Source organism: Mustela putorius, unplaced genomic scaffold (assembly GCF_011764305.1).
Source record: "Mustela putorius furo isolate JIRA1106 unplaced genomic scaffold, ASM1176430v1.1 tig00000281_pilon_pilon_pilon, whole genome shotgun sequence".
NCBI classification, from domain to species: Eukaryota; Metazoa; Chordata; class Mammalia; order Carnivora; family Mustelidae; genus Mustela; species Mustela putorius.
In genome coordinates, this window is record NW_025421343.1 from 13,092,588 (window position 1) to 13,120,393 (window position 27,806).

The following is a 27,806-nucleotide window of genomic DNA, read 5'->3' on the forward strand; positions in this document are numbered from 1 at the left end:
AACGCAGACACATCACCTTCAACAGCTGCCCTTCCACGTGCTGCCCCAGTAGTCATGTACAGACACCGCCTGGCTGGAATATTCCCTCCCCATTTGCTGACAGAGAGGCGGGTGCTGACACTTGAGCACTCGATGAGGTCTTCAGCAGGAAGTTTTTGGTTCTCTGGAGACAACATGTTACGTGTCTCCAGTCAGCAGATGACCCTGCACAGCCCCAACCCCCTGACATCCTCCTGTCCACATCTCCCTCATTCTGAGGGCAAAGAGGCAGGAGGGCTCGGTGACTTGCTTCCCATAGGCCATAGTGACCCACGCCTGCTGTACACCCTCCTCCAGTGGCCCAGTCTCCCTTGGTTACACTATTGGCTGTGTCCTGAGGCTTGAACCCAAGGCAGTGGGGGCAGGTCCCTCTGTAGAATCCCCTCCTCTCCTCTCAAAATGTCCCCCTCCTCTCTGTTGGGTCCAGACCTTCTTGGCCAGGCCCTGTCCCCACCCCTCTCTGATGACAGGAGCTGACAGACACACCCAGGTGCATGTCCACAAATTATGATCTCAGTGAGGAAACTTGGCCATCCACAAAGATGAGTCTCTGGGTTCTAAAGCCACACAGTTGGGACCTCTCCACCACCACTGGGAATGGCTGAGTAATTTCTCTGGATTAGCTGGAGGAACAAATCTATGGAGAGGAGGGGAGGGGCAGAATGAAGCCCCTCTCAGGTCTGTGGAGCCCCAGGCCAAGGTCTCACACCTCTGAACCAAGTTGTGCTTGGCTCACAAACCTGTGCTAATGGAGCCTGCCCTCTCCTAAAGGCATTCAGGACAAGCCCAGGTGTCAGACCTTCCTCCAAGAGTTCCCACTGACTTTGAAATGCTTTTCTGAAGGCGTTCCTGGTATTTAGAGAAGACAGAGCCACCTATCCCACTGGACAGGCCGATCTGCCAAATGGAGAAGTCTGTGTGGCCCGTCAGGCAGGTTAAACCAGGCCTTTGTTTATTCAGTTCCTTCTCGATGTGGTCAAATGTCTTTTACCCAAAAGACATTTCACCTATTTGGAACAGACTTCCAAAGCTTCGCTGGGATGTTAATTTACTTTTGATGATCAAACTCCATGCAGCCAAGAGCAGGGCCCTGAGGCCCTTCTGGAGGGCCCTTGTTTGGGGCAAACCAGGCGGGGGCCTTCTGTGTCAGCCTCCACAGCTGTAGGAGGTAACTCCCCCCGGGTCCTCTGCAGGAAGTCTCAAGGCCCCGGAGCAGGAGTCAGGGAACACAAGGCAGAGCCACAAAAACAATACACAGCCCCAAACTCAGCCAACGGACACCATGGAGGTCCAGACCCGGTTTCCTCAGAGACTTACTGTGGCACATGGAAAGGCCCCACAGTCTGACAGACTTCATGACTGTGGGTCATTCTGAGGCAATTCACTCTCCTTGCTGTGCTTGGTGAAGTCTGAGCCCATCTGAGAAATCTGAGGTGTCAGGATCTGACTCACAGATTAGCAAACTCCTCCCAAACAACTGTGTCCTGTTACGCTGAGCACAGAGGCCTCTCCTAGGAGGCTTGTCACCGACCTAGCCTCCCGGCATCGCAGGATCCCATCTGTTCCCGGGCAGCCTGTCCAGCTGAGAACTGAGGCAGGCAAGCAGGAAGGGAAGGCAGGGCAAAGCAGCAAGCACAGGGTCCAGGCCGGCAGGCCGGGGCGTGCATGCTGCCCCCCACACACACCTCATCCCTAACAAACCCCCTCCCCCCACCCCTCCTCCTCTCTAGCCCATCAATCCCTTTCTTTGGAGACTCTGCTAACAGTTTCTCACTTGGCTGCCATAACAAAGGACCACAACCTGGAAGGCTTAAGCAACGGAAATGTATTGCGGCAGAGTTCTGGAGGCCAGAAATCCAAAATCAAGGGGCTGGCTTGGCAGGGCCATGCTCCCTCTGAAGGACTTAAGGAAGGATCTGTTCCAGGAGTCTCTCCTAGCTTCCGGTCCTCCCTTGGCTTGTGGCTACAGAACTCCAAGCTCCATGTGGCACACTCCCCATGTGGGTCTGTGTCCAAACTTTCCCTTTGTAAAAGGACACAGTCATATTGGATCAATGCCCACCCCAGTGACCTCATCTTAAATCATCTGTAAAGACCCGATTTCCAAATAAGGTCACATTCTCAGGTCCTGAGGGTTAGGACTTCAACGTAAGGATTTGGAGACACAAGTCAAAACATGTCAGTCTCAGCTTACTCTTTTTTTAATAGTTTATATGAATGTGGTAAAAATTTCAAACAGTACAAAGAAAAAGAGCTCCCTCCTATTCCTGTACCCCTATCCCCCTCCCGAAAAACAATCACTGGGGTCCTTGCCTTGTGTATCTTTCCAAGGACAATCTCTATCTGTGAAAGCCCACAGATAGGTGATACATGACAGACAGACAAATAAATGTACAGATATCCTGCACTTTTCTGTTTGTGCTCCTTTGGCCTTGAAGCACTCAAATAAATGCCTTTCCACAGACAAACTGAAGCTATCCATTGCAATGAAAGACAAAACAATCATTGGATAAAACGCCAGGGTTTGGCCAACAGGGCTCTCCTCCGTGGTCTCTGAAGTACATGCAGCCTGAGACTTACCCTTATCCTTAAGATAACATTAGTGACTACAGCAAATCACAAAAAAGGAAAAGGGTATTTTCTGGCTGCAAGAAGGGACAAAATGAAGGTTTCCTACAACCTTTCCAATAAGATAGCAGGCTGGATGCAGAAGCCCAGGGGTCACCCCAAGAGGTGGCCCCACCACCCCCAACCCAGAGCTGCCCTAGTATGGCAGGAACATCGAGCGCAAGTTGCTGTACCGTGCAACTTAGTACATATACGTGAGTAGCACAGGGATGGGACCCCCGAGCACGGGGAGCTGCACTATATGAAGCTGGTGGGTATATACTTAGTGCGCACGCGGGGAGGTGACATGCAGGGAGTACAAGATCATAAATGTCTTCTTTGAATTAACACTCACAAAACTTGCACACAATTTCTATGGTGCTCATCATTCCATTCAATATTAACTATTGGTGAGATTTACAGGCAGTCGCGGGACGCTTTATGAATATAGCAACTAGCACGTTCTTGATCCTTACTGGAACTATGCCAGCTATAGGTCAGCCTTGTGGGCTAAAGGTGAACATGTTTCTGCTTCCCTTGTCCCCAGGACCTCTGCTCTGGGCTCAGGCAGATGCAGGCAGGCCCCAAGGAGAAACCCTGGCAGAATTCTACAGATGAAGATTTCAGACAATCCTAAAAGGACTCAGGTTCATTTCTGCAAGATCAGATAAGGCTTTTCCTCCAGATACCCAGATGGCGTGGTTTTCCCAGGAACCTTTGGAGCCAGTGTTTTCCAAACCCCAGACTGTAACTCATTACCCACCACTTCGTTGTTGACATAAATCTTGGCATACTCTGCCCACTGCTCCAGAGCCTGCTTATTTCTTTTAATCTCGGGCGTCCGTCCATACAGTGCATTTAGGGCTACTCCATGCTTTAGAACAGAAGCACATAAACCATGACGAGCCCGTGCAACCGCCCCCTTACATGCACTTACTTAACTTATTTATTTACTTACTTACTTATTCATTTGACAGAGAGAGAGCATAAGTAGGCAAAGCAGCAGACAGAGGGAGAGGGAGAAGCAGGCTTTCCCCCAAGCAGGGAGCACCACATGGGACTCAATCCCAGGACCCTGGGATCATGACCTGAGCAGAAGCTGACGCTCAACCCACTGAGCCACCCAGGCACATTTTGTAATTACAGCTACCCTAGCGCAAACCACCACCCACATTGTGCTGGCAGGGCTGGGAGTCACTGATGGAATCAAGTTAGGGTGAGAGCGTCAGGAACCTGCAGAAATGAAGAGCAAACACATCCAGCTCTTTAAAATCTGAACTATCTCCAGAGAGACCGCGGTGTGCACGGCCCTGCAGTCAATTCCTGGCTCGGTTCTCTGACCCTGAATGACAATTCTCTGCACCGTAGCTTCTGGAGTCTGACTCATATCCTCACCAGGAAGGATGTGGGCTAAGGGACCGGCATGCTTCTGAAACAGCATGGCTTCTGCAGTTTTGCATGCAAACAAAACGCTCTGTGGCCAAACCTAGAAACTATCCCCAAAAACATCATTTCAGAAGAAAGCCATGTTCTAAATTCTCAAGTTCTGCTTTTGGAATGCACAAGGAAGTTCCAAGAATTATGCCTCCTGTATGGTTACCATCTTGCCAAGCTACTTGGGCTGATGCAGAATAACAAATTCTCTTAAAAATTCCTGAGCGACAGATACTTCACACAGGTCCTTGTCTCTCACTGTCAATATTTTCACCTGAGGGCCAAGCAAGAGGCTCCAGGGAAAAGAGAACTAGAGGGGGAGGTGGTAGAACCTTAAAACTCTGAGCAGCTGAAGGTGGTCAGCAAAGTCATCAGCGTGATGTACTTACATAATAATAATAATATAGTAACAGCAGCAGCCCTTCCCCACCCCCTAGAGCATCAGCTTGTTATCTGGGAAGCGGAGTTGCATTTGGGGATGAAGATTTGGTCTCCATCCCGAGGGGGTGCCCATTGGGAGTGGGACAGGACAAAAGAGTGTATGACGGCAACAGATCACAGAGGGCAGTAAAGGATTAAGAAACACCCAGTGGGCACCTCTAGGCGGAGGTGGAAACCCCAGAAGGGGACAGGCCATCACAGTCACTATCTCGGTCCGAAGCTACATTTTGCCCAGCTGTTAAAAACAGGAGGTGCCAAGAGCAGCAAATCTATTACAGCATTCCCCAGTCCCATAGCAGCCACACCACGGGCACACTCAGCACCTCACAGGAGCACTGCAGCAGCAAGAATACAAGGAGAGCATGTATTCAAGGACATGTGGTTGTCTGAGGGCACATCACCCTGATCAGCAAAAGAGAAGTGACCAACTTACACAACCACATCCCAAATGGGGGCCATGGACTTGGCACCCGTCAGCTCACCCTCCATAACCTAGCACCAATCTCTTGGCCTGCCCAGCCACAGGCCAAGAGAAGCATGCTACACGTGCCACCAGAGGCCACCAGAGGAAGGAGCTAAGGATCTAAAGATCTAAAGATCCAAGATCTTAGAGCTAAGCAGGCTACTTCCCTTGAAACCTGTCAAGACTTCTGTCCTTGACCATAAGAAACAGCAGCTATGCCTGAAGCTTGCAACTGAACATTCCTGCTATCTTCAGGGTACACAGGAGGACTTCCTGCCTGTTGGGAAAAGCTCATTTATCTCCTGAGGCCACCCGTGGAGGGTCCTGGCAGAACTCAGGCCAACACAGCTGGGGATACAATGGACAGACCTGGGTTTATGACAGAGGAAAAGCAGAGCCCCGTGGCAGGTCTCTGCAAACACACAAGGAGACAGGCTCATAACGCTTCAGGACAGGTCCTGAAAAACCTTTGCTGTTCTCTGGGACTCCCTTGGAAGATGCGTGATGTTTGAAAGGGCTCAAGGCCAAATAAGCCACCACTAGGGGATCTGCCACCTTGGAGAGGTTCCCAGTGCTTCTCCAGGATATACCAAGCTCTTCTTGTTGAATGCTTGCTATCTCAAGTCAGGCACTCTGCTCTACTGTGGGACATTTTTACTATTAGAAGGTCCTTTCTTTTTTTTGAGCTCCCGGTCTCCTCCATGACTGTCATGTAGTCATTTTTGTATATAACAATACAATGTGTGTTTCCATACACGCACAATCTGTTAGCGGCCATCCACACAGAAAATGCATGTGTCCTACTTCTAGGAATCTCTCCTACAGAAATACAAGCCTACATGTCCAACAGAGAAGAATACAAGGATGTTCCCTGGGGACCTGTAATATTGCTCTCCTTGGCACTAAGACTGTTCAATCAAAATTGGAATGTCCATATGGGGGCGGTGATGCTGCACTAAAGGGGAGACAGCACATGAGGACCTCAAGCGCTCTTCCACTTGGAAGCATTTGATTTGCTCCATTTCAGGGAGGGAGGGGAGCAGACCCTTCTGGTCTGTCTTCTCTGTCTCTGTTGTTTCTCCTCCCCTTGGCACAGGCCTCGGGGCTCCACGGAGAAGGGAATCAGGTCAGGTGACCATGAGGAGCCTCCATATGGTCCCCATGGTGTCTGAGCCACCTCCTCAGTTCATGCTAGGGTGAGGGAATCCAATGTACCCCAAAGACCCTCTGTTCATGGAAGGGCCAGTGTATCCACCCCGAGCACATACTCTCCTGCAGTCACGGGGCCTACAGGCTCTGCCAAAGGGACAACGACAGGGGCAGTGGCAGCACTGGCAGCCACAGGACCTCAACAAGAGCTGTGCGTGTGGCAGCAACCAAATCTACAAGCCCAGGACAGACAAAGGGAGTGACAAGGGTCCAGAAAGAAGCACCACCAGCATGACCAAAGGGGTTGGGGGGGGGGGACCAGCATGGCCACAGAGAGTCCGAACAGGATGGAGGAGGGTACTATAAGCTCATCCTAGGAGGCTGCTTCCAGCATGTCACCAGGAGCCAGTCCCTCCCCAGGGGGGCAGCAGGAGTGTGGCAACTGCAAAGACAACCAGTAAGCCCAACGTAGGAACAGCTAAACATCCAGTGAGCATCTCATCGGGGCAGAATGAAGACTCCACGAGGGAAAGAGATGGAAGTCAGAGTCACCCAGACCAGTACCAAAGCCCAGGAAGAAGGAAGGAAAACAGAGGCTAGAGCTCCTGGTAGAAGGAGTTCCCATCCCCACTAGACAAGTGTAAGTCCCCACAGGTCAGGCAAGACAGGTCTGTCCAAAGTTCATCTCCCTAATCAGCCAGAGAAGCAGCAGAGGGGGGAAAAAGATGATGTTACGGGTTGACTTTTCTCCCCTCAAAAGATATGTTCGTCCTAATCCCCATTACTTGTGAACCTTTTGGAAATAGGGTCTTTGCAGATGTAATCGGGCTAGGATGAGGTCATTAGGGTGGGCCCGAATCCATCAGGAATGATATCCTTACAAGAGGGGGAAATGTGGACATACAGACATGCACAGCTGGAAGACACTGTAAGATACACAGTGAAGACAGCCAAGCGATGACCAACACAGAGAGAGATCGGCGGGATGCACCCACAAGCCAAGAAAGGCCAAAATTGCCAGAAACTACTAGAAGCTGGATGAGGCAAGGGAGGATTCTCCTCTAGGCCCTTCAGAGTGAGCGGAGCTCTGCTGACACCTTGACTTGGGACTTCTAGCCTCCAGAACTAGGAGAGAATACATTTCTGTTATTTTAAGGCCCCAGTCTTAAGCCCTACTTAGTGTAATGAACGCAGGAGCAACAGCTCCTGCCCTCACCACAGCCCAACCAGGAAGGATCTAGAGCCTCTCATGAACAGGAGGAGCCAATCTATGGCTAAGTCAGGTTCTGCAGGGGACAGACCCAGCTTCGTTGTCTCTCAAAGAATTTGAAGAAGCCAGTCCTACTATAAAAACAGTGGTCTCATCTCTTGGTAGAAGGAAATAGCGTGTCCAAGACTGTGCTGGGGAGTGGCAAAGGGGTCATCCTGGAGCCAGCGGAAGGTGGCAAGTGGATGGAGATCAAGGGTACCTAATTCCTGACACCAAGGAGACAATAACCTTTGAAGCCAATTAAAGAGGAGTCAGAGCAGGAAGACCAAGGCTCACAGAAATATCCCTAGAGAGTCAACCCAGCTTTCCTTACTACAGTTTAATTAAATAGAAAGCAAAATGATAGCACATGGGAATGAAACTTCTCGCATGTGTGTTCTAGGAGACTCCTATGAGAATGTTTATAGCCAAGTCATTTGAAACAGCAAAACCCTGGAAACAGTCCATCAAGAAGAGAACTAAAAAAATTGCAGTAGATGCCACACAACAGTGAAAATGAATAGTGGCCATGCACATTAGCATGGATAATAACACACAATTTTGGTTAACCAGCAAGACATAGAATTAAGTATACAGTATAGTTCCATTTATAGAAATATGTATACACACACACACATATATATTCAAATATAATTCTATAATAATTTGAAAACAAGACCAAACACCATATTGTTAAAAACACATATTTGATAAAATGGTAAAGAAAAATGGTGACTTCAGGTAAGGGATGGGGAGTTTCTACAAAGCAGTTACAGCGACAGTGGGGATCAAGATGAACAGTGCCTAAGTCGGTTTAAATCATAAGGAAACAGACTCTCACACAGCAGAAAGCCAAAAGCAAGGAGCGAAGTAAGGTTAGGGCTCCCCTGGTCTATGCACCTGCTTAATTTCTGGACCACTCTTACAACTAGAAAACTCAAAATGAGCCAAGGCAAGCCAACACCGGGGTTCTAACCTTTCTTCCATCTAGTTGAGCCAAATTACTACACATGCTCACACCTTCACCAATCAGAGAAGCCAAAAGAATTCTGCATGCTGATTGGCTTAAAACCAGGATCCTGAACCAATCAGTGACAAGATTCAAGTAAGGAGGCAAACTACTGAACTTAGAAGTAAAATTCAACCCCCAATGCTGTCCCAGTTTCTCCTGCCAGATTGAAAAGAGTGTCTATGAATAAAAGGAGGCAAGAGGGAAAAAAACGTGTAGAGATGTGTCAACAGGAATGAGGTATAAGAGCGTACTGAGTCGGTACAAATAAGCCCAACCACTTAGGGTGATAGGAGTAAACGTCCGCGCGCTTCTAGCCGAAGTCTGTTATGCACTGGGTCCTCTACAGAGGCTCTCTCCTTCATTCCTCACTACAGTCCTAAGGTGTCTGCTTCATCAACCCCATTTTACAGATGAGGAAATGGACTCAGAAAAGTTCAGTACCTTGTCCCAGGTCAAAAAGGTAAGAAGTGAGCAGGGAGCCAGGATTTGACCCTAGATCTATGGCCTCCTAAGTTCATGCTTTTTCCAATGAGAAGCTGGGTAGGATAGCAGGAGGGCAGCAAGACCAGCCTTGACCTCTCCCAGGTGTCTAAAGCCCACTTCTCCCAAGGGTAGGCCCAACTGCTTAGGGCCCAGGCACCTCTCAGCAAGGACAGGCAGTATGCCTACTTTTGGCCCTGTCCTGGTTATAACAGTACTGCTCAGGTAAAAAGATTCAGAGACAGCCTCAAAGTCACTCTCTGTGCCCCGCACCCAGAGATCACTATGTCAGGTCAGTCCTCGTCTTTCAGATCCTCTCTCCTGCTAGGGAAGTGAGACATGCCAAAACCATCATGCTCCCTCCTCTCCCAACTCCCTACCCAACCACAGCCCCTGAAGGGACAGCCCTCCACAGGACATGCCTGTCCACTCCCTCCCAAGCCACACGCATGACAACCAGATGGATGTCCCTTCAATGACACAGCACCACCAGGCTTGTGGCCCAGGAGGCCATCTACTCCACAGAAGAGACTCAAAAAGCATCCACAAGCAACAAACCTCTAAGCCAAATGCCAAGTGCTTTGTTTTGAGTATTGGTTAAGATTCCAAGAAGGGTAAGAGACAGGAAGAAAGGAAGAACTATTGGAAGTTATTACACAATTAGAGCTTCTGACAGTACAGAGACTTAAAGGGACTTTCTTTTCCCCTCTGGAAACAGAGTGAGCCAGATGGATGTCTGCTTTCATATTGTGCTTGCCTTATACTGTCATTTAAAAAGCAGTACCAGTCCACCCCAAAACATGTCTTATTAACTGAGTACTGTTCTTCATCCCTCCAATGCCGCATACTCACCTCATCTGCACTGTCTTCAGAAAAGTAACCCGGCTACTACCTGACAGTTTACTCCAGTGTTCAAATGCTACCCTTCCGTCCTGCTACCCACCCCCCATCCCGTCCTGCTCCCCCCCATGTCTCCCCTTCCGTTCTCCCCTTGCTTCCCTACAGCGCTTCTCTTTCCCTTTCTTTCTGGGCTGTGGAAAGAATCGATTAAGCTCCCTGTCCAACATTTGCAGCATGCTTCTTTCTCTTTCCTGAGACTTCTTCAGCTGTGAGGAGACCCAGGTCCCAGTCCGGGCATTGTTGTGGGAACCCTTGGGCTGAAGGAGCAGGCGAGGGGGTTCGAGTCCGGCAGATGCCTTTTTTGTCAAAGACAAAGGCCCCCCATCGAGCCTCTCCACTTTCCAGCACTTTCATCCCCCTCAGATCAAAGGGCTGCTCTGCATATGAAAGGCACCGCCCATTATGCGGCTCCCATTAGCCCGCACCACCCCACCAGCCTCCCAGCTCCCCGAACAAAGGGGCTCGCATCTGTTCAGGCGCAGGCCTCACCTTCTGGGGCGGTGGGTTGTTGGGTCTTTTTTTTTTAGTTCACTTTTGAGAACCATTCAGCCCCTTGAAGTATAGTTGGAGAGCAGTAGGGGAAGGTCTTCCTTGTCCTCAGAACATTCCGCCCCGATATTGTTTCGAGCCCCCCCTTGAGGATTTCTGGTCCTGGCCTCTCCCGTCTCACCTGGGTATCCAGGCCGTGGGGATGTCCTCCTCAAGCTCATTTATTTTCTCCCTTCCAGCCACTCCGGAAAACCCCTCCCCCTTCTGTACCCGAAAGGGGACTATTCTCGTGGAATAGTCTAGACTGGCCCCTCAAAGCAAGATGGTGAGAAATCCTGCTCCTTTTCTTGTCGTGTGCATACGTGCTGACACAGGAGGTAAGGCTTCCGCACACTGCACACTTCTCCGGACACTGAGGTCTGCTTTCCAGGGGGTGGAGAAAGCGCTCCCAAGCACTTGGACCTGAGCTCTTCGCAGCCAAAGGACTCAAGCATGAGGACGAGAGAAACTCATCTTCAGTGACATTCCAACTGGTCATTTGGCAGGTTGTCCTTTTGTAAGTGATGCCGGCTCCTGAGGAGCAGGAGAGCCCACGGAGAGGCCTGGGAGAATGCACCAGGCCCTCCCTCTCTTCCAGGCCCGCCACCCCTTCAACACCCTCCACGTCTCTCCTCTCCTTCTCTTCTCAGTCAGGCCTCCTGACCATTCTCTCTCCCTTCCACCCCGTCCGCATCCTGCCTGATGTCCAATGGGCCTCCTGTCACAAACTGAACTGTGCTACCCACCCCCAAATTAACAGGATGAAGCCCTAAATGCCAATCTGACTGTATTTGGAGACAGGGCCTCTAAGGAGGTATTAGGGTTAAGGGTAGGGCCCTGATCTGATAGGACTGCAGTCCTTATAAGATGAGGAAGAGACACTGGAGCAACCCCAGTGCCCCCCCCCACACACACACACACAGAGTAAAGGGCACATCAGGACACAGCAAGAAGGTGACCAGCTACAAGCTGAGAGAGCCTTCTCCAGAAACTGACCCTGCCAGCACCCTGATTTTGTTCTTTGACCTTCTAGAACTGCAAGAAAACACATTTCCGTTGCTTACACTCCCCCCATGTAGTATTCTGGGATGGGCGCCCCCGGCTATCTAATACCCCTCCTTCCCCCAAATCCCACACAATGCTGAGGTGACAGTAAGAACAAATACCGACCTCTCATCCCCCAGGCCTAGTGAAAGTTACCACCTCCGCTAAGCACTTCCAGACCATCTCAGCCCCTCCCCAGAAATCTCCTTTTTCAACTTCTATTGCCCTGAAAGGTAATTTTCCTTTACATTTTTTCAAGTTCTGACAAGACAAACAAGCTTCAGGAACCACAGACGATGAAGAGTCCTATGAAGAACCGAACTAAAAGCACAATAGGGGCACCTGGGTGGCTCAGGGGTTTAAAGCCTCTGCATTCGGTTCAGGTCATGATCTCAGGGTCCTGGGATGCAGCCCCGCATTCATTCGGGTTCTCTGCTCAGCAGGGAGCCTGCTTCCCCCTCTCTCTCTCTGCCTGCCTCTCTGCCTTCTTGTGATCTCTGTCTGTCAAATAAATAAAATCTTTTAAAATAAAATAAATAAAAGCACAATAAAGCCAAGCACACCCACTTAGCCACATGCACAACTATTACTGGGGCTCATTAGGCCTAAGTGGCAAGCAAGTCATCTCAATGGCTACACACTGCACTACCTCTGTGGAGTCCAGCCCGCTCCTGGATGTTTCTTATTTTGTATCCAATATCCACTATCAGCTCTCTGGCAGGTTTCCCTTGAAGGACAAACGAACTCCAGTCCACAGAGAGCCCAGTTCCCAGTCCCGCAGTTCTCCCTTGCTGGCCCCGGGGCCTGGACTAACATGGCCGAAGCTCTTAGCTGAGAGGCTGACTCCAGAGCCTGCAGTAGTGACCAGGGTGGCAGCCCCATCCAGCCCACGCTCGGCTGCCAGAGGCACTGACCAGCAACCCTGCTCTCGGGGCTCCCATTGTACCCCAAAAACCGCTCCGTGGGCACAGCCTCACACTCAAGCCCTCTACAGCATTGGCCTCCATCCCGCCCTACACAAAGGCTCATGGGGCCCGCCCAGCCTGCCACCATTTGGCCAGCCTGGTGTGCTTGTCCCCAGGTTGGCCTGCACTGTTGGCCCGTTTGAACTACCTCCCTCATTTCCTCTGCCTGTCTCAATCCCAGCCGCCCCTTGAAAACCCAGCTCAGTATTAAAGTAGCCTGGGGGGCATCTGACTCTTGGTTTCGGCTCAGGGTTATGGTCTCAGGGTCGAGCCCTGAGATGGGCTCCACACTCAGCCCAGAGTCTGTTTGAGACTATTTCTCCCTCCCTCCAAGGTCCTTGTCAGCTCCTCCTCTAGGGCTGTGGTTCTGGCCCTCCCCTTTCCCTCACACATTCTTCACCTCTCCCAACCCTCCTCCTTTCCCCCACTTTCCCTGCTCTGTGGTGGGATGTGACAGTTCAGAATGCAGGCATTCTTCCCTCAAAGGTAGAAAAGAGAAACAGGACAGGGACGCCTGGGTGGCTCAGGCAGTTAAGTGTCTGCTTTCAGCTCAGGTCATGATCCCAGAGTCCTAGAATCGAGCCCTGCACTGGGTTCCTTGCTCAGTGGGGAGCCTGCTTTTCCCTCTGCCTGCTGCTCCCTGCTTGTGCTCTATCTCTCTCTCTTTATTTATTTATAAAAAATAAATAAATCTAAAAAAGAGAGAGAAACAGAAGACAAGGAGAAAGAGAGAAGGGAATAAACAGAAGAAGGGACGATGAGTAAATGGATCCTGGTAGCACAAGACTGGAGTTTTCTTCTTGCCTTTCTGGTCTATTCCTAGGAGGTGAAGTGGAAAGCCCAGACAGAAGGGACTGCATTAGTGTGCTGGAGCTGCCATAACAGAGTACCACAGACTGGGTGACTTCAACAACAGAAATGTGTTTTCTCTTGGTTCTAGAGGCTGGAAGTCAGTGATCATGGTGTCATAGGGTTCATGTCTCCTGAGACCTCTCTCCATGCCTTGCAGACCACTGTCTTTTCCCTGTGTCTTCACATGGTCCTCACTCTGTGTGTGTCTGTGTCCTAATGTCCTCTTCTTATAAGGACACCAGTCATACTGAGTTAGAGTCCATCCCAGTGATCTCATTTTAACTTAATTACCTCTTTAAAGACCCAGTCTCCAAATGCACTCACATTCTGAGGTCCTTGGGGTTAGGGCTTCAAAATATGAATGGAGGCAGAGAGACACAACTCAGTGCATAACAGAAACCCAGTGTAGAGTTGCAGAATTTGGGCACGGTAACAAGAACAGTAGTCCAAAAGGAGGAGCTGACAAGGACCTTGGAAGTCCGAATCCAGGAAGGGAAGTGTGAGAGTTGGAGAATAGAGGAAGGGTGGGGAAGGGTACAGGCCCGTATCAGGCCCCTCAGCTCGGGTTCAGTCACAGATTGTCTCAAATGTCTACAAACATGTTCCCTCTGCCCAGCACCATAGGACTTTTGATCCTACAGCATCTCAGAATCACTTCTGGGCCTGGGCTGAGTCTGCAACATCAGCAGTCTTATCAGATGGCATCCAGCCTGTGACCATGACCACTGCAAATGCAAACATGGCTGTCTGGTCCCGGGCCAACTGGGGGCCCCACTGAAGCCCCAGAAAGCATCAGAGAGCATCTCCACCCTGAGAAGTCAACCAACAGCACCCCTCAAGGATATTCTGTTCAGTGATAAGCAACCTCTCTACCCAACGTACCTGCCAAGAGCAGAGACTCGCTTGGAATGGAGTCAGGGCCCCCAGAGATGGGGTAAGGCGACCGCTCAGGTCTCTCATGTCGTCATCCACATTTTGTGATTCCATAACTTTTGCTGAGGCTGGCACCAAAGCCCTACTCACTCTCTTTGGAAGCCTGAATGATCATGAAGGGAAAGGAAAGGCCTCATGGAAAAGTGTAGGGAGAAAGGGCAGCACAAGAATGGGTCAGGAGGGACAGTGGAGAAGCAGAGAAATGCCATGATGCCCAAGATGTGACATTATACAATGCCACCAATGTCCCCCTCCAGAGTCCAGGGCAGCCTGGCTCCATCGCTGGGCCACAGAGTATGTCACCCTGCTGAGACTCTGGCTCCTTGCAGGGCCCGAGGGAACAGCTGGTCCAGTCCCACCGGCTCCTTCTACTTTCCTTCCCCATCTCCTCCAAGCAGGGTAGACTCTGCCCCAGCCCCCCTGCTTGGGAGGTGGACCGTGGACAAGAGACAGAGGGCTCACACTCTCCTATACCTCCCACAGAGAGATGCTGAGAGTTATTCCTAGAGTCTAGGGGTATCCTGGAGCTGATCCACCATGAAAGAACTGGCTGCTGCGGTGTCAAAGGGCTCTGCTCCCAGCCTAATTCATCAGGTAGGAGGCAGGGACATGGGGCAGAAACAAGACTGCAGCATCCTTCGAAGTGCTTCTTGTATGACTCCAAAGGGAGCAGAATGGGGCCAGGGCCAGAAGAGCCCACAGCACATGGTGTGTCCATGCAAGGGTACAAAAATACCTCCTTTTTTAAACTTCACTTTGGACTTTAGAGAGGCAGCCCAGAGCCAGGGGATGGCAGGATCACCACCAGCTTTGTCTCTTGAGTCCCCAAAATGAGAAACAGAGCACCTAGCCCATGCTGAGTGCTGAAGAAATGTGTCCCAAATAAAGACCAGTCATTAAAAAATAAAAGAGGAAGACTCAAATCCTGAGCAGGCCTGTCCCCAGGTGGAAACACAGAGTTCAAGTCTCTGTCTGGAAGCTCGTGAAGAATCACAGCCAGCCATGAGGTACACAGTTGATTCCATTTCCCACTTCTGGTCCAAAAATAAGAAAGTCAAGAGAAGACCAAGATGCAGAAATGCCATGGAAGACCTCGCTGGGTGGCCTGATGGCCCAGCCTGGACTTCCCATGTCTGAAGACAGTGTCTATCACAAGGGTTATGTTGATGCTCTGTGTGCAAGCAAACCCAAGGTTGATTCCGGGGCAAGACGCCACAGGCTCCTAGGGCGTGCACACTTACCACAGCACGTCACCCCGCCATGCAGAAAAACACACAGTGTCACAGAGCAAGGGCAGGAAAGAATGTAAAAAAGCAGAAAGCGAAAACACTGCACATAGTGTGTATTTTAACCTGCTGGTCTTAACACAGTTAGAAAGGTTGTATTCAACTCCTCGAAGTAAGGGACACACACTCATGTTGTGTCCCATTTTGGCCAAGGTATCACCGAGCCCACTGTCACCCATGGGCTTCAGGGACACGTTCCACAGTGGCCTGTCTATCATCCCGTAACACTCACAAGCCCCTCTTGTGCTCCAGACACCATGCTAGGAACCGGGGCGCAAGGACCGTCCAGAGTGTGGCCCAACCTTCAAGAAGCCTACACCTCTGAGGGGCGCCTGGGTGGCTCAGTTGGTTACCGGTCTCCTTCAGTTCAGGTCATGATCCCAGGGTCCTGGGATGGAGCCTTCCATGGTCTTTGTTGTCATCTTCGCCTGGCTCCCTGCTCAGCGGGGAGTCTGCTTCTCCCTCTCCCTTTGCTCCTTTCACGCTTGTGCTCTCTCTCTCAAATAAACAAACAAATAATCTTAAAAAAAAAAAAAAAAGAAAGAAAGAAAGAAAAAGAAAAGGCTGCACCTCTGAGAAAGGCAGTCATCAGGGCTCTGGCGGAGGTTTCCACAAGGGACACTCAGAACAGTAGAGTCTGGCCTTGGGATTCTTCATGGAAGAAATAATGTGTAAGTTTAATCAGCCAGCCTGAGGAACAGCATGAGGAAAGGTTCCCGGCACAAGGGACAACGTACAGGCCCTGAAGAGGTCACTGTCAAAGAGTGTTTATGCTCACAAACAAATCTGCCCATATTTTAGAAACCACTTCCCTTTCAGGGAGCACATATATATATATATATATATATATATATATACACACACACACACTATATATATATGTAACATATATATTATATATAATATATATTTTTAAGATTTTATTTATTTCTTTGAGAGAGAGAGCACACGTGCATACAAGTTGGGAGGCAAGGGCAGATTGAGAGGGAGAAGCAGACTCCCTGCTGAGCAGGGAGCCTGACTCTGGGGGCTTCATCCCAGGACCCTGAGTTCATTTCCTGAGCCAAAGGTAGACACTTACCCAACTGAGCCACCCAGGTGCTCCAAGAGCGCATATATTTTTGTCTAGGCCCTTATTTTAAGCCAAACCTACCCAGGAAAAACAAAATGTCAAGATCACCACCTTCAAGCACCTTCCATTTCCATTATGGAAAACGTGAAAAAGTCATCCATCAGTATAGGATCAACTTCAAAGATAAGACCATCTGCTTTTATGGAATTTATGACTAGGGAGCAGCAACTCCTCAGCAAGTCAGACCTGTGAATCCAACAGGTGGCAGCCCTCAGAAGCAGAACTGGATTTAGACAATGGGAGTCTACAGCCATACCACCCTAAAGTTGCTGGTCTCTGCTGATCTTGGAAGCTAAGCAGGGCTGGGCTTGGCTAGTACTTGGATGGGAGGAAACAGGAGACTAAAGAGACCAGGTCTGCTCAGTCTCACTGTGACCCTCAAGCTGTCCATCCGGGTTATTCCAACAGGAAACTGACCCCAGGGGCATCTGCTCGCTGACCCACCAGCACTCTTCCCATGGCCTCTCTCAGGGAACAGAGACCTGTGGAGATGCCTGCAAAGGACAAAACACGGCACCCGATGCTATCCTAGGATTGGGCTACCCTGGGCCTAACAGGTCCATACCCTCCTAAGAATCTGACCTTAGGTGCTCAGGAGGCTTTCTCAGACCAGCCAGCCCCTCCCCAGCTCATACCTCTCCTTCATCAGCCAGAGATGTAGACACACAGATGGCATCTTTCTAGGAATCCACCCTGCCAGGGACCACCTCCGCCACTCTGCCCTGCCTGGACCAGAGCCCCATCGTTGAGCCAGTGGTATCTTCTATTCAAGAACTGATCCATCTAAAGAAAACTTGCTCTAAAGAAGAAAAATCCAGGGGAACCTCAGTGGCTCAGTGGGTTAAAGGGTTAAAGCCTCTGCCTTCAGCTCAGGTCATGATCTTGGGGTCCTGGGATCAAGCCCTGCATTGGGCTCTCTGCTCAGCAGGGAGCCTGCTTTCCCCTCTCTCTCTGCCTGCTGCTCTGCCTGCCTGTGATCTCTCTCTCCGTGTCAAATAAATAAAATCTTAAAAAAAGAAGAAGAAGAAGAAGAAACTGGGACTCAAGAAATGCACTCTTTCATAAGACTCAGAAGGTACATCCACTGGGCCCAAACCATTGTTTAAGGTTTTAGTTTGTGGGGGTAAAATGGCTTTTCAGCAGAGAGAATGAGCTGTTAGGGTCCTAGGGCAGAGGGGCAGAACTGGCAGTGACACCTGCTGCTGGAAGGGACAGCAGAAGTGACAGGTGAAAAGGCAAATATGAAATATGTTAGTGCCATCTATTGGCAAGAGTAAACAGTACCAGAAATGATTCTGCAGAACAGCCATTCAGATCACAAGAACCCTTACGCATCATCTAAAAATGCTCTGGGGTTGGCATGCGACGTTCACATCTTACTAACTTCAGTATCTCGGGATCCAGAAAGCCCAAAGATGCAGGCTTTACGTGTGGAAAGCAGAGGGCAACTCCAGGCCTCCTGGCTTCATTCATGTTAGCTTTTGGATTCCGTGACTCAAACCCCAAACCTAGATGTGACTGTGTCCTAATGGACAGAATTCAATGCTGAGAAGATCAGGGCTGTTCCAAATTCCCACCCCATCCCACCATGACATCCAGTCCATCACTGGGAAGTGGGCAGGAGAACTCTTCGTTCAGCCAGATTTGTTCTGGTCAACCCCTCAGAGGAAACAGACAGCGCCCCATGCCTGGAGCTCGTGCACACATATCTGGTGATGTGTGACCATTCCATTCCAATGGAATACAGGAAGATCATTTCTCTAGGGAACTCTTTAAGTCTTTAATTGGGACCCACCTGTGCAGCTGGGAAGGGAGGGGACTGCAGCTAACAGCACTGAACAGGCGTTATAACCTGACTCCATCCTCGAGCAGGAAACACGGCATCTGTTCTGAGATGGCAAGATCAAATCCCCAGACAGAAAACATCCTTTCCCTCATGCCAAATCCAGAAAGTTGAGGGAACAATTAGCTCTCAGGAAGTAGTGGACACATGAAGGGAGAGACAGAAGTATGAAAAATAGCAGAATCATGAGGGATCTAGAACAGGGAGAGGCTTCCAATCATTTACCACACAGAAGCTAACTGAGCATCTACCAAGTGCGGGCCATGGTGCTAAGTCCCTAGGAAAACGGTGAAGAATCCTGTCCTGGAAAACCTGACCACCTGCATCATAAAGACCCCGAGTTCTGGGGAGCAACCACCAGATTACAGCTGATCCTTTTTTTACATAGCACCATGCTCAGCAGGAATTCAATGGATGTGTTGACTAAATGAATATAGGAACAGGTGGCTTCAAGGGTAATTCTTTGTGAACTCACACCCTAGGTTTTGAAGTTTAGGGTCAGCAGGGCAGGGATAGTTTAATACTGAAAAGTTTTCAGAGAGGGGGACAAAGAAAGCCACAAGATCAAGACATCACTGAAAGTTGCTAAAAGAAGAGATCTTAAAAGTCCTCATCAATAGAAAAGAAGTTTTGTTAATTATGTTTGGTGACAGATGTTAACTAGACTTACTGTACACATTTCACAATGTGTACAAACATCAAATAATGATGTACATCTGAAACCGATGTTACATGTCGATTACATCTCAAAAAAAAAAAAAAAATCACAACAGAGACCAAAAAAAGATCTTAATAAAACTCAACAATTGCTTCCACTAACAACAACAACTTCTGATAAAATTCCTAGGAAAACAGGAACACCTGGGTGACTTATTTGGGTATCCGTCTGCCTTCGGCTCAAGTCATGATCCTGGGGTCCTGTGATCGAGCTGTGTTGGGCTCCCTGCTCAGCGCTCTCACTCTCTCTGACAAATAAATAAATAAAGTCTTTTTTTAAAAAATTCTTAGTAAAACAGAAATTCAAGGACATTTCATTCACATCAGAAAGACTAAACTACCAGTGTTGTATTTGATGGTGAAATAATAAGGCCATTCTCACTCAAGTTGGGGAAAAGAATGCCCTTTGTTACCACTACTACTTAATGCTGCTCTAGGTATCCTAAGCAGCACACAAGAACAAGAAGAAATGAGAAAAACTGAGGAAAGATGAAGACAAAATAATTATTTGTCAATGATGGTCATGATGAAAGCAAGAGGATCAACTACCATTGTTAAAATACACAACTGCAACTCAGTGGTTAAATTAATACATAAAAATCAGTTACCAGATAGAAAACATATTGAGAAGAGAATCTTTACACCAGCATGATTTTTATTAAAAACAATGAATAAATGTATGACTTGAGCAAAGTCTAGATCAAGAATTCTACAAAATAAGAAAAAAGACTAAAATACAATCAGGTGAATGGGAAGGAGAGCAAGTTCCTGGACTACTGGGCTTACCAGGAGAAAAAATGTCAGTTCTGCCCACACTGATGCAGAAATTAATAAAATCATCATCAACATGATAATCAAACTCATTAAGGCAATCTTTAAATCCAGATGCTGAGACACCGCAAGAGGCAAACAGATCCACAGACAAAACGGGAATTGCAAAAACAGGAGGGCACACATGTGCTCATAGTGTGTGCATGTGGTGCGTGCAGTGCATACGTGCGGTGCGTGCATGGTATGTGTAGTGTGCATGGCGCGTGCAGTGCGTGCGTGGTACGTGCAGTGTGTGTGCATGTGGGGTGCAATGCATACGTGCAGTGCGTGTGTGCGTGTGGTGCATCCACTGCATGAGTACGTGGTGTGGGCATGTGTGTGGTACGTGCAGTGGTGCATGTGAGAGAGTGTGTATGTGTAATGCAATGCTAAAAACAAAGAGCATCACAAGCTAATGAAGAAAAGCTGACCCTGGCCAGTTACACCAGAAGGGGCGGCCATCGACCTTTAGAGGCTCCCCAGAGTCCAGCCCTGGCTAGGCACACGGGGCAAAGGGTACAGGGAGGAGACGCATCACAGGCAACATGGACTCCATGTGGACCCACCTCAGGCACATGCATCTAAAACAATCTAGATTGGGGCGCCTGGGTGGCTCAGTGGGTTAAAGCCTCTGCCTTCGGCTCAGGGCATGATCCCAGGGTCCTGGGATCGAGCCTCGCATCGGCCTTTCTGCCGGCGGGGAGCCTGCTTCCTCCTCTCTCTCTCTTCCTGCCTCTCTGCCTACATGTGATCTCTGTCTGTCAAATAAATAAATAAAATCTTAAATAAATAAAAAATAAATAAAACAATCTAGATCAAAGTTTTCTAGCAGAAGCATTAAAAAAGAAAAAAAAAACAGGTGAAATTAAATTTAATGATATATTTTTATTTAACCCAATACATCCAAAGCATTATCATCTCAACAGGTAATCAGTATAAAAAGTTATTCATTCTTTTTTCATATTTAGTTTTCAAAATCAGTTATATATTTTCCACTTGTCTGACATCTCAATTTGGATACTAAATTTTCATCAGAGACATTGGATTTGTAGGTCAATTTCATAATATTTATAGTTGAGGAAAGAGATCCACATGCCCAAGTTGTTCCAAACAACTTAAAAGTTTCTCAATAATTAGACCAATTATGGTTCAAACCAACTAAAATTTAAAATTTATTTCCCAAGGCACACTAGCAACATTTCAAGTGCTGAAAACCCAACATGTGGCCAGAGGCTAACAAATTAGACAACAGAAGTCCAGAATCTTCCACTGCAACTCAAACCTCCAAGGTCTCACACTGACCACCACAGCTGCTAAAGACTCAAAGTCACCATGACCTTTAATACAGCTGAAATCAAACCCAAATTCCTCCATCTGCTGGTTATGCAGTCACGGCTGTGTTCTTATGCTCAACGAGCTTCGGTTTTCTCATCTATAAAAAAGGGGTCATGGTGTCCATCTTGTGAAATTCTGAAGATTAAAGGCCTGATTCACAGAAGACACTATATGTTAGTTCTCTTCCCCTTATATCTATAGAGTACTTATGAAGTGTTTTCCAATTTACTGTTTTATTTGCTTCCGACAACAGGATGGTAGGATAAGTATCATTACCCCCATTTAAAGATGAGACAACATGGGGCACCTGGGTGGCTCAATGGGTTAAGCCTCTGCCTTCGGCTCAGGTCATGATCTCAGGGTCCTGGGATCGAGCCCCGAATCAAGCTCTCTGCCCAGCAGGGAGCCTTCTTCCCCCCTCTCTTTCTTTGCCTGCCTCTCTGCCTACTTGTGATCTCTGCCTGTCAAATAAATAAATAAAATATTAAAAAAAAAAAAAAAAAAGATGAGACAACAAAGTTCAGAGAAGTTAAGGGAACAACTCAAAGTCCTACGCTGGTAATGGTACAGGAATTCTAACCCCTGTACATCTGCCTTGGGGTCCACTGCTTCTCTCACAGCCAGCACAGCATTCCAGCCCCAGCTGTGCCTCAGTCTCCAGCTGCCTCCTCCTTACTAATCCAAGAGGAGGGTGGGGAGCCCTGGAGTATAGGGAATGGGACTCCTCCTAGGCAGCCTTCCCCGGCTTTAAGGAAGACACGGGCTCTCCTCTGCCTCTTGCCTATAGCACAGGAGCCCGCAGGGCCTGGCCATCTCCCTGTCTCAGTGCATAGTCAGGACCCCTCTGACGTCCTTCTGCAGAGAACAGAAGGAACCAACCACTCCTCAAAGGGGCAAAAGAAAAGGACCCAAGGGAATGAGTTAGGCTCATCTTCTATCAAAACGAATGCAGATGATCTTACCGTTCTCTGGACTTACTGAGAAGGGAGACTCCATCAGCCACCACCCCAAAGCCTCTGGTGGGATTCTTCAATGCCACACAGCAGCAAGAATGAATGATGGACAACTACACACAGCAACGTGGTGAATCACAAGGGGAATGCTAAGCAAAAGCAGCCTAATCCCCTAAAGGAAGCAGATGGGGTAATTCCATTTATGTGAAATTCTAAAACGTTCAAACTAATTTATGCTCAAAGATTTGCAGGAGAGGGGTTATCCTTGGTTGGGGAGTGTGGGGTAGATGGGGGAGTCAATGGGCTTCTGGGGGACTGGTGCTGTTCTGTTTCTGGCCCCGAAAGCTGACATTGAAAACATGGCTATGTTTGTGAAAATTTGTCATGTGCACTTTTCTGTATAGTTATGCTGCAAGAAAACTTCATACTAACTTTCTGGGGTGATGGAAATCTTCAATAAATCGATCCAAGTGGTGGTTATATGGGTATAGATATATATGTTAAATGTCATTGACCTGTTTGCTAAGGTTGTATTTTACTGTTTACAAGTGAAACCATAGGAAATTACACCCCAAAAAGAGTCTCAGAAACGTCATATAATTGTCCCTTCTAAATTTAAACAACTCTAAACTCTCTAGCTTAGCCTCAAGGTCTTATTTTAAAAATTTAGTTTATAAATATTAGATACCTATTTGAAACTTAAGAAGGTATTATGAAATCAAATGACACTCTAGTATATAACTATATGGCTCTAAAATGTTTCTTAAATATCTTTATTATCTTAAGAGTTGGTACCACACACTTTCCTTCAAGGATACCTTGCTTGGGGCACCTGGGTGGTATACTCAGTTAAGCGTCTGACTCTTGGCTTCAGCTCAGGTCATGATCTCATGGGTCATGGAATCAAATCCTATGACCTGCTACCTGCTATACAGCTGAAATCAAACTCTGCTCAGTGCAGAGTCCACTTGAGATTCTCTCCCCTTCCTCCCCTCCCACTTGTGCACACTCTCTTTCACAAATAAATAAATAAAACTTTTTAAAAAACAACAACAACAAAGAGGGGTGCCTGGGTGGCTCAGTGGGTGAAGCCTCTGCCTTCAGATCAGGTCATGATCTCAAGGTCCTGGGATCAAGCCCTGCATCGGGCTCCCTGCTCAGCAGGGAGCTTGCTTCCCCCTCTCTCTCTGCCTGCCTCTCTGCCTACTTGTGATTTCTCCCTGTCAAGTAAATAAATAAAATCTTTAAAAACAAAAACAAAAACCAAAAAAACAAAGATACCTTAAGATAATATTTTACTTCCAAGCCTTTTTCCTTCCCAACTGGAAGTATGAAAAAAGGCTTAGCTCAGGCAAAAATTCTCAAGCTTGTAAGGTTAAAATCAGTGAGCCTTTAAATCAAAGCATTTGCCTTTTAGAAAACATTGTATTAAATGTAGACATTCAAAACATTAGAATATTGACAATGGGTTTCCAAAATAATGCAAGAGAACTCCCCCAAGAGATCGATGAGAAAATTATTGGTCTCTTAATTTGTCTATAAATCTCAATGTGCCAAACAAATACTATATTTTAGCACTTGACTACTTATTAATATAAAATCTTAGCAAGGTAAATTAAATACCCTATAAATTTTTTATCAACTCAGAAACACTATTTTTTAGGCTGTTAAATGCCCTTAAGTTCTTTAAGTAACAGCCCCAGTCCAGCCTTGCTGAGATCTGCTAAGGCCTAGAGGATTGACTTTTATTCTGAGGTCCAGCCTCCCAAGGCCAACCACTGAGAATATCTGCAAAACAAGAATAGTTATTTCAGTACAGTCAATAATAGCAACAACTTTATATGGTCACCATACTTATTGTGGTGAACATTTCATAATGTATGTCATTGTCAAATCACTACGTTGTATACCTGAAATTAATGTAGTATTATATGTCAACTATACGTCAATTAAACATTTTTAAAAAGTAAAAAACTGTTTATTTCATACTGTAAAATTCCCATTGGCCCCCAGAGGCATCTAACGTACTTTAAAATATTAACAACAACAAATTTCACCAAACCAATTAAACAATGGCACTTTAATAAAGTGGCACTTGTCTTATGAGAAATGAAGAACTTCTTGAACATGAACCTAAATTCCAGTGTCCTGAGGGAGGGGGTTAAAAACTATGGAAAAAAGGGGCACCTGGGTGGCTCAGTGGGTTAAGCCACTGCCTTCAGCTCAGGTCATGATCTCAGGGTCCTGGAATCAAGTCCCACATCAGGCTCTCTGCTCAGCAGGGAGCCTGCTTCCCTCTCTCTCTCTCTCTGCTTGCCTCTGCCTACTTGTGATCTCTCTTTGTCAAAAAACTAAATAAAATCTTTTAAAAAAAAAAAAAACTATGGAAAAGAGAAACATACCTCTGCCTCACAAAGGGATTTCCTAGGGAGAGTGTCCTGAAGAGGCACAACACTGATCTGAAAGGGACCAGGATGACCTAAAATAGCCATGGCTGTATCATTTTCAAAGCAGGCCATACCCTCTGATAGTCAGTCTGACTTTCACATTGTCCATCCTCTCAATGCAGCTTATTAATAAATAACCTAAGTTAAAACAAGTGACAAATGTATGCCAATACTTGTTGGGATGACAAGAGAAAAAAACTTTTTCTCTCTTAGTAATATACATGTTAAGTGGTATAACTAACTCTTGGGCTTATTTTTTAATCTTCAGAATAACATTCTCGAGCAAAGACAATTTTTGGATAAACGATGCTTCTGGTCTACCTCCTAATTATACTTCAGTAGATTTACACATAATCAAAGGCCAAGTCCTTCACACAAAGAGGGTCTTACCTGTGAAAAGTTCAGCCCATTCAGTGGATGACACTGCTCTTCTACCTTTTCCACAGCCCCAGTCTGCTTCCTCAGCCGCTCAGCCTCCTGCGCAAGGTACAGGTCTAAGACAGGCACCCCACGGGACTTAATGTCCACTTCCGTCAGGGAGTTGACCATAAGCATCACCCAGATGGGCCTCTTCCGCTCCCAGTTCCCCGCAATGGCATTGAAGAGGTAGTCGGCATAGAGGCCTTTGCCACGCTGGTCCGGTGTCATCCACGAGGGCATCATGAGCTTGACATACTCTAGGTGCCGCTTGAGGCGGCAGTAGATGTCCCGGGGGAGCACGTCCTGGAGGTTCTCTCCCTGTGGCAGCATCTGACAGCTAGTGAGGGCTGAGATTGTGTAGGGGTCAGTGAGGTCCAGCTCGAAGTACACAATGCTGCTCTGCTGAAAAGCTTCCTTGGAGTTATCCGGGATGAAGTCCCAAACCCGCGTGTACGGAACGTGGATCGTGCCAAAGAAGTAAGATGGCGGGTCTCGCTTTATGGTCCACAAGAAGGAATTCAATTCAGTTTGCTGAAAGGAAGAGAAAGGACATTAAGGTATTATATGGAGGGTCAGAAACCTGACAGGAGAAAACGAAGAGGACAGACAGGCCACACTGCAGGAGAAAGATGATTAAAGTACGATTTAGACTTCTGAGTCCAGGTAGATTCACCTGACAGCAGCAGGAGTCCTTGAGGCAGCATTTTCCCCTTTTCCACCAAAATGCTGATTGAAGTGAAAAAAGTAATAGCAGCCCTTGAGTTTGCCCTAGTAATGAACTGGGCCTCAGGCAAAGCAGGGACTCTCAAGGGACTCGCAATGACACACCTGATAGAGATGAGGGGACGCCTCTGGAGACCACTGGTACTTCCCAGGCAGGAAGACTGATGGTGTCTGCATCTTCAGATCTCGAATCCAACATTCCCAGAAGCAGTGGCTCTCAAGGGCCACGCATTGTCTCCCAACAGCTACAGGCTGAGCCACGGTACCCATTCACCCAAGGGCAAACCACAGTACCCTGAGGGTCTCAGTTTCAACAGCAGGCATTTAGGAAGTGTCTGTTTATTAAGAGACCCCGTACAAAGATGTGCACAAGGCAGCCCTCCAGAACTTCTCAAGGTCAGACTCCTGAGGTGAACCATGCATCAAGCAGCCCAAAAATGTGATAGTCCAGGTTTACAGAAAAGACATTTCTTTACAAAAAAAAGCTTTAATTTTAGCAGCCCTTTAAATAATATGCTTTCCTGGATTGCAGAATTTCAACTTACATTATTATTGTCTCTCATTATTATCATTATTGTCATAGTTATGTTCTATAATGTCACCACAAACACTGAATTACCAAATAATGCTCCTAGGAGAAATGCAAGGGTTAGGTTCCTAAAAGCCTCTGGTTATAACATTTTTTTTTAAAGATTTTATTTATTTATTTGACAGAGAGAGACCACAAGCAGGCAGACAGGCAGGCAGAGAGAGAGAGAGGAGGAAGCAGGCTCTCCGCTGAGCAGAGAGCCCGATGCGGGGCTCGATCCCAGGACTCCGAGACCATGACCAGAGCCAAAGGCACCAGCTTAACCCACTGAGCCACCCAGGTGCCCCTGAACATAAAATTTTCATTGACAGAGCAATGCTTCTGTTGAAAAGCACCGTACTGAGACGCATGGATGGCTCAGTGGGTTAAGCTGCTGCCTTCGGCTCAGGTCATGATCCAGGGTTCTGGAACTGAGTCCTGAATCGGGCTCCTTGCTCAGTGAGGAGCCTGCTTCTCTGCCTCTGCCTCCGAGTGCCACTCTGCCTGCTTGTGTTCTCTCTCTCTCTGACAAACAAATAAAATCTTTAAAAAGAAAAGAAAAGAAAAGCTCATATTGTATACATGTGGCTAATTCACGAACACTGAACTCATGGCCAACAGCGCTACAACTCATGCCTGAACAAAGCTCGTTCAACCCAATCATTTTCTCCCTAAGGCACGTCACAGCCTCCTTGCGCTTAGGAACACTAGGCGGTACCTGGGCTTGGTTGTTTTAAACAGTGAGATCACCCATAAGCAGCACAAAAATGCAAAAAACATAGTATTCAGCAGACCACTGAAAGAACACTTGTTCACCTGTTATTTGTTGAGAGCTGAAACAAAGTGCGGCATTGATTTATTTGACCCCAGCTGAGAGTGTATGCATGCATCGGGGGCCTCAAATTTTTCCAGTCCTGGAAATGGCTACACATGACCATGACCATGCATTGGGGTTACAAATCAATTTTAGCAGGCAGGCCAATTCACAAATGGTTTCGAAATCCACAAAGAATGAGGATCAGCAATATTTGCATTTGTGTGTTAATGGTTTCAGTAAGAGGCAGCTACCTATTTTCCAGTGAAGAGTTACAAAGAATCTCAAAATCTAAGACAAAAGCTGGCTGACGCAGGGGCCTCATTCTCACAGCCTTTAACCTTTTCTTCTCCTGCCCTCTGGCCACTCTCCACAAAAAAACCTTCTGACCACTCAGACGAGGACAGAGGACGCAAGGGCTGGGCATGAGGTAACAGTGGGGGACAGTTGGCAGCAAACAGGCTCACAGCTCTGGATAAACACTATTGCCTAAGCAGCCTGAGCCAGTCATGGCCACACGGGGAGCAGGCCTAGCGCTCCAGAACAGGTTTTTCAAAAGCAACTAAAAATCTTCAGTTTAAATAAAAGATTCCAGTTGAAGGGGTGCCTGGGTGGCTCAGTTGATGAAGCATCTGCCTTCAGTTCAGATCATGATCTTGGGG

General features: G+C 47.7%; 1 protein-coding gene across 2 annotated transcripts in view; it reads right to left on the bottom strand.

Moving 5' to 3' along the window:
- The window catches only part of TRABD2A (TraB domain containing 2A), a 52,996-nt gene that overhangs the window by 17,380 nt on the left and 7,810 nt on the right, over positions 1-27,806 (bottom strand). For both annotated transcript variants that reach the window (XM_004742305.3, XM_045079086.1), the window contains exon 2: positions 25,010-25,570. In XM_004742305.3, the coding sequence (XP_004742362.1) occupies positions 25,010-25,570 (561 nt within the window). The remainder of the gene's footprint in view (positions 1-25,009; positions 25,571-27,806) is intronic.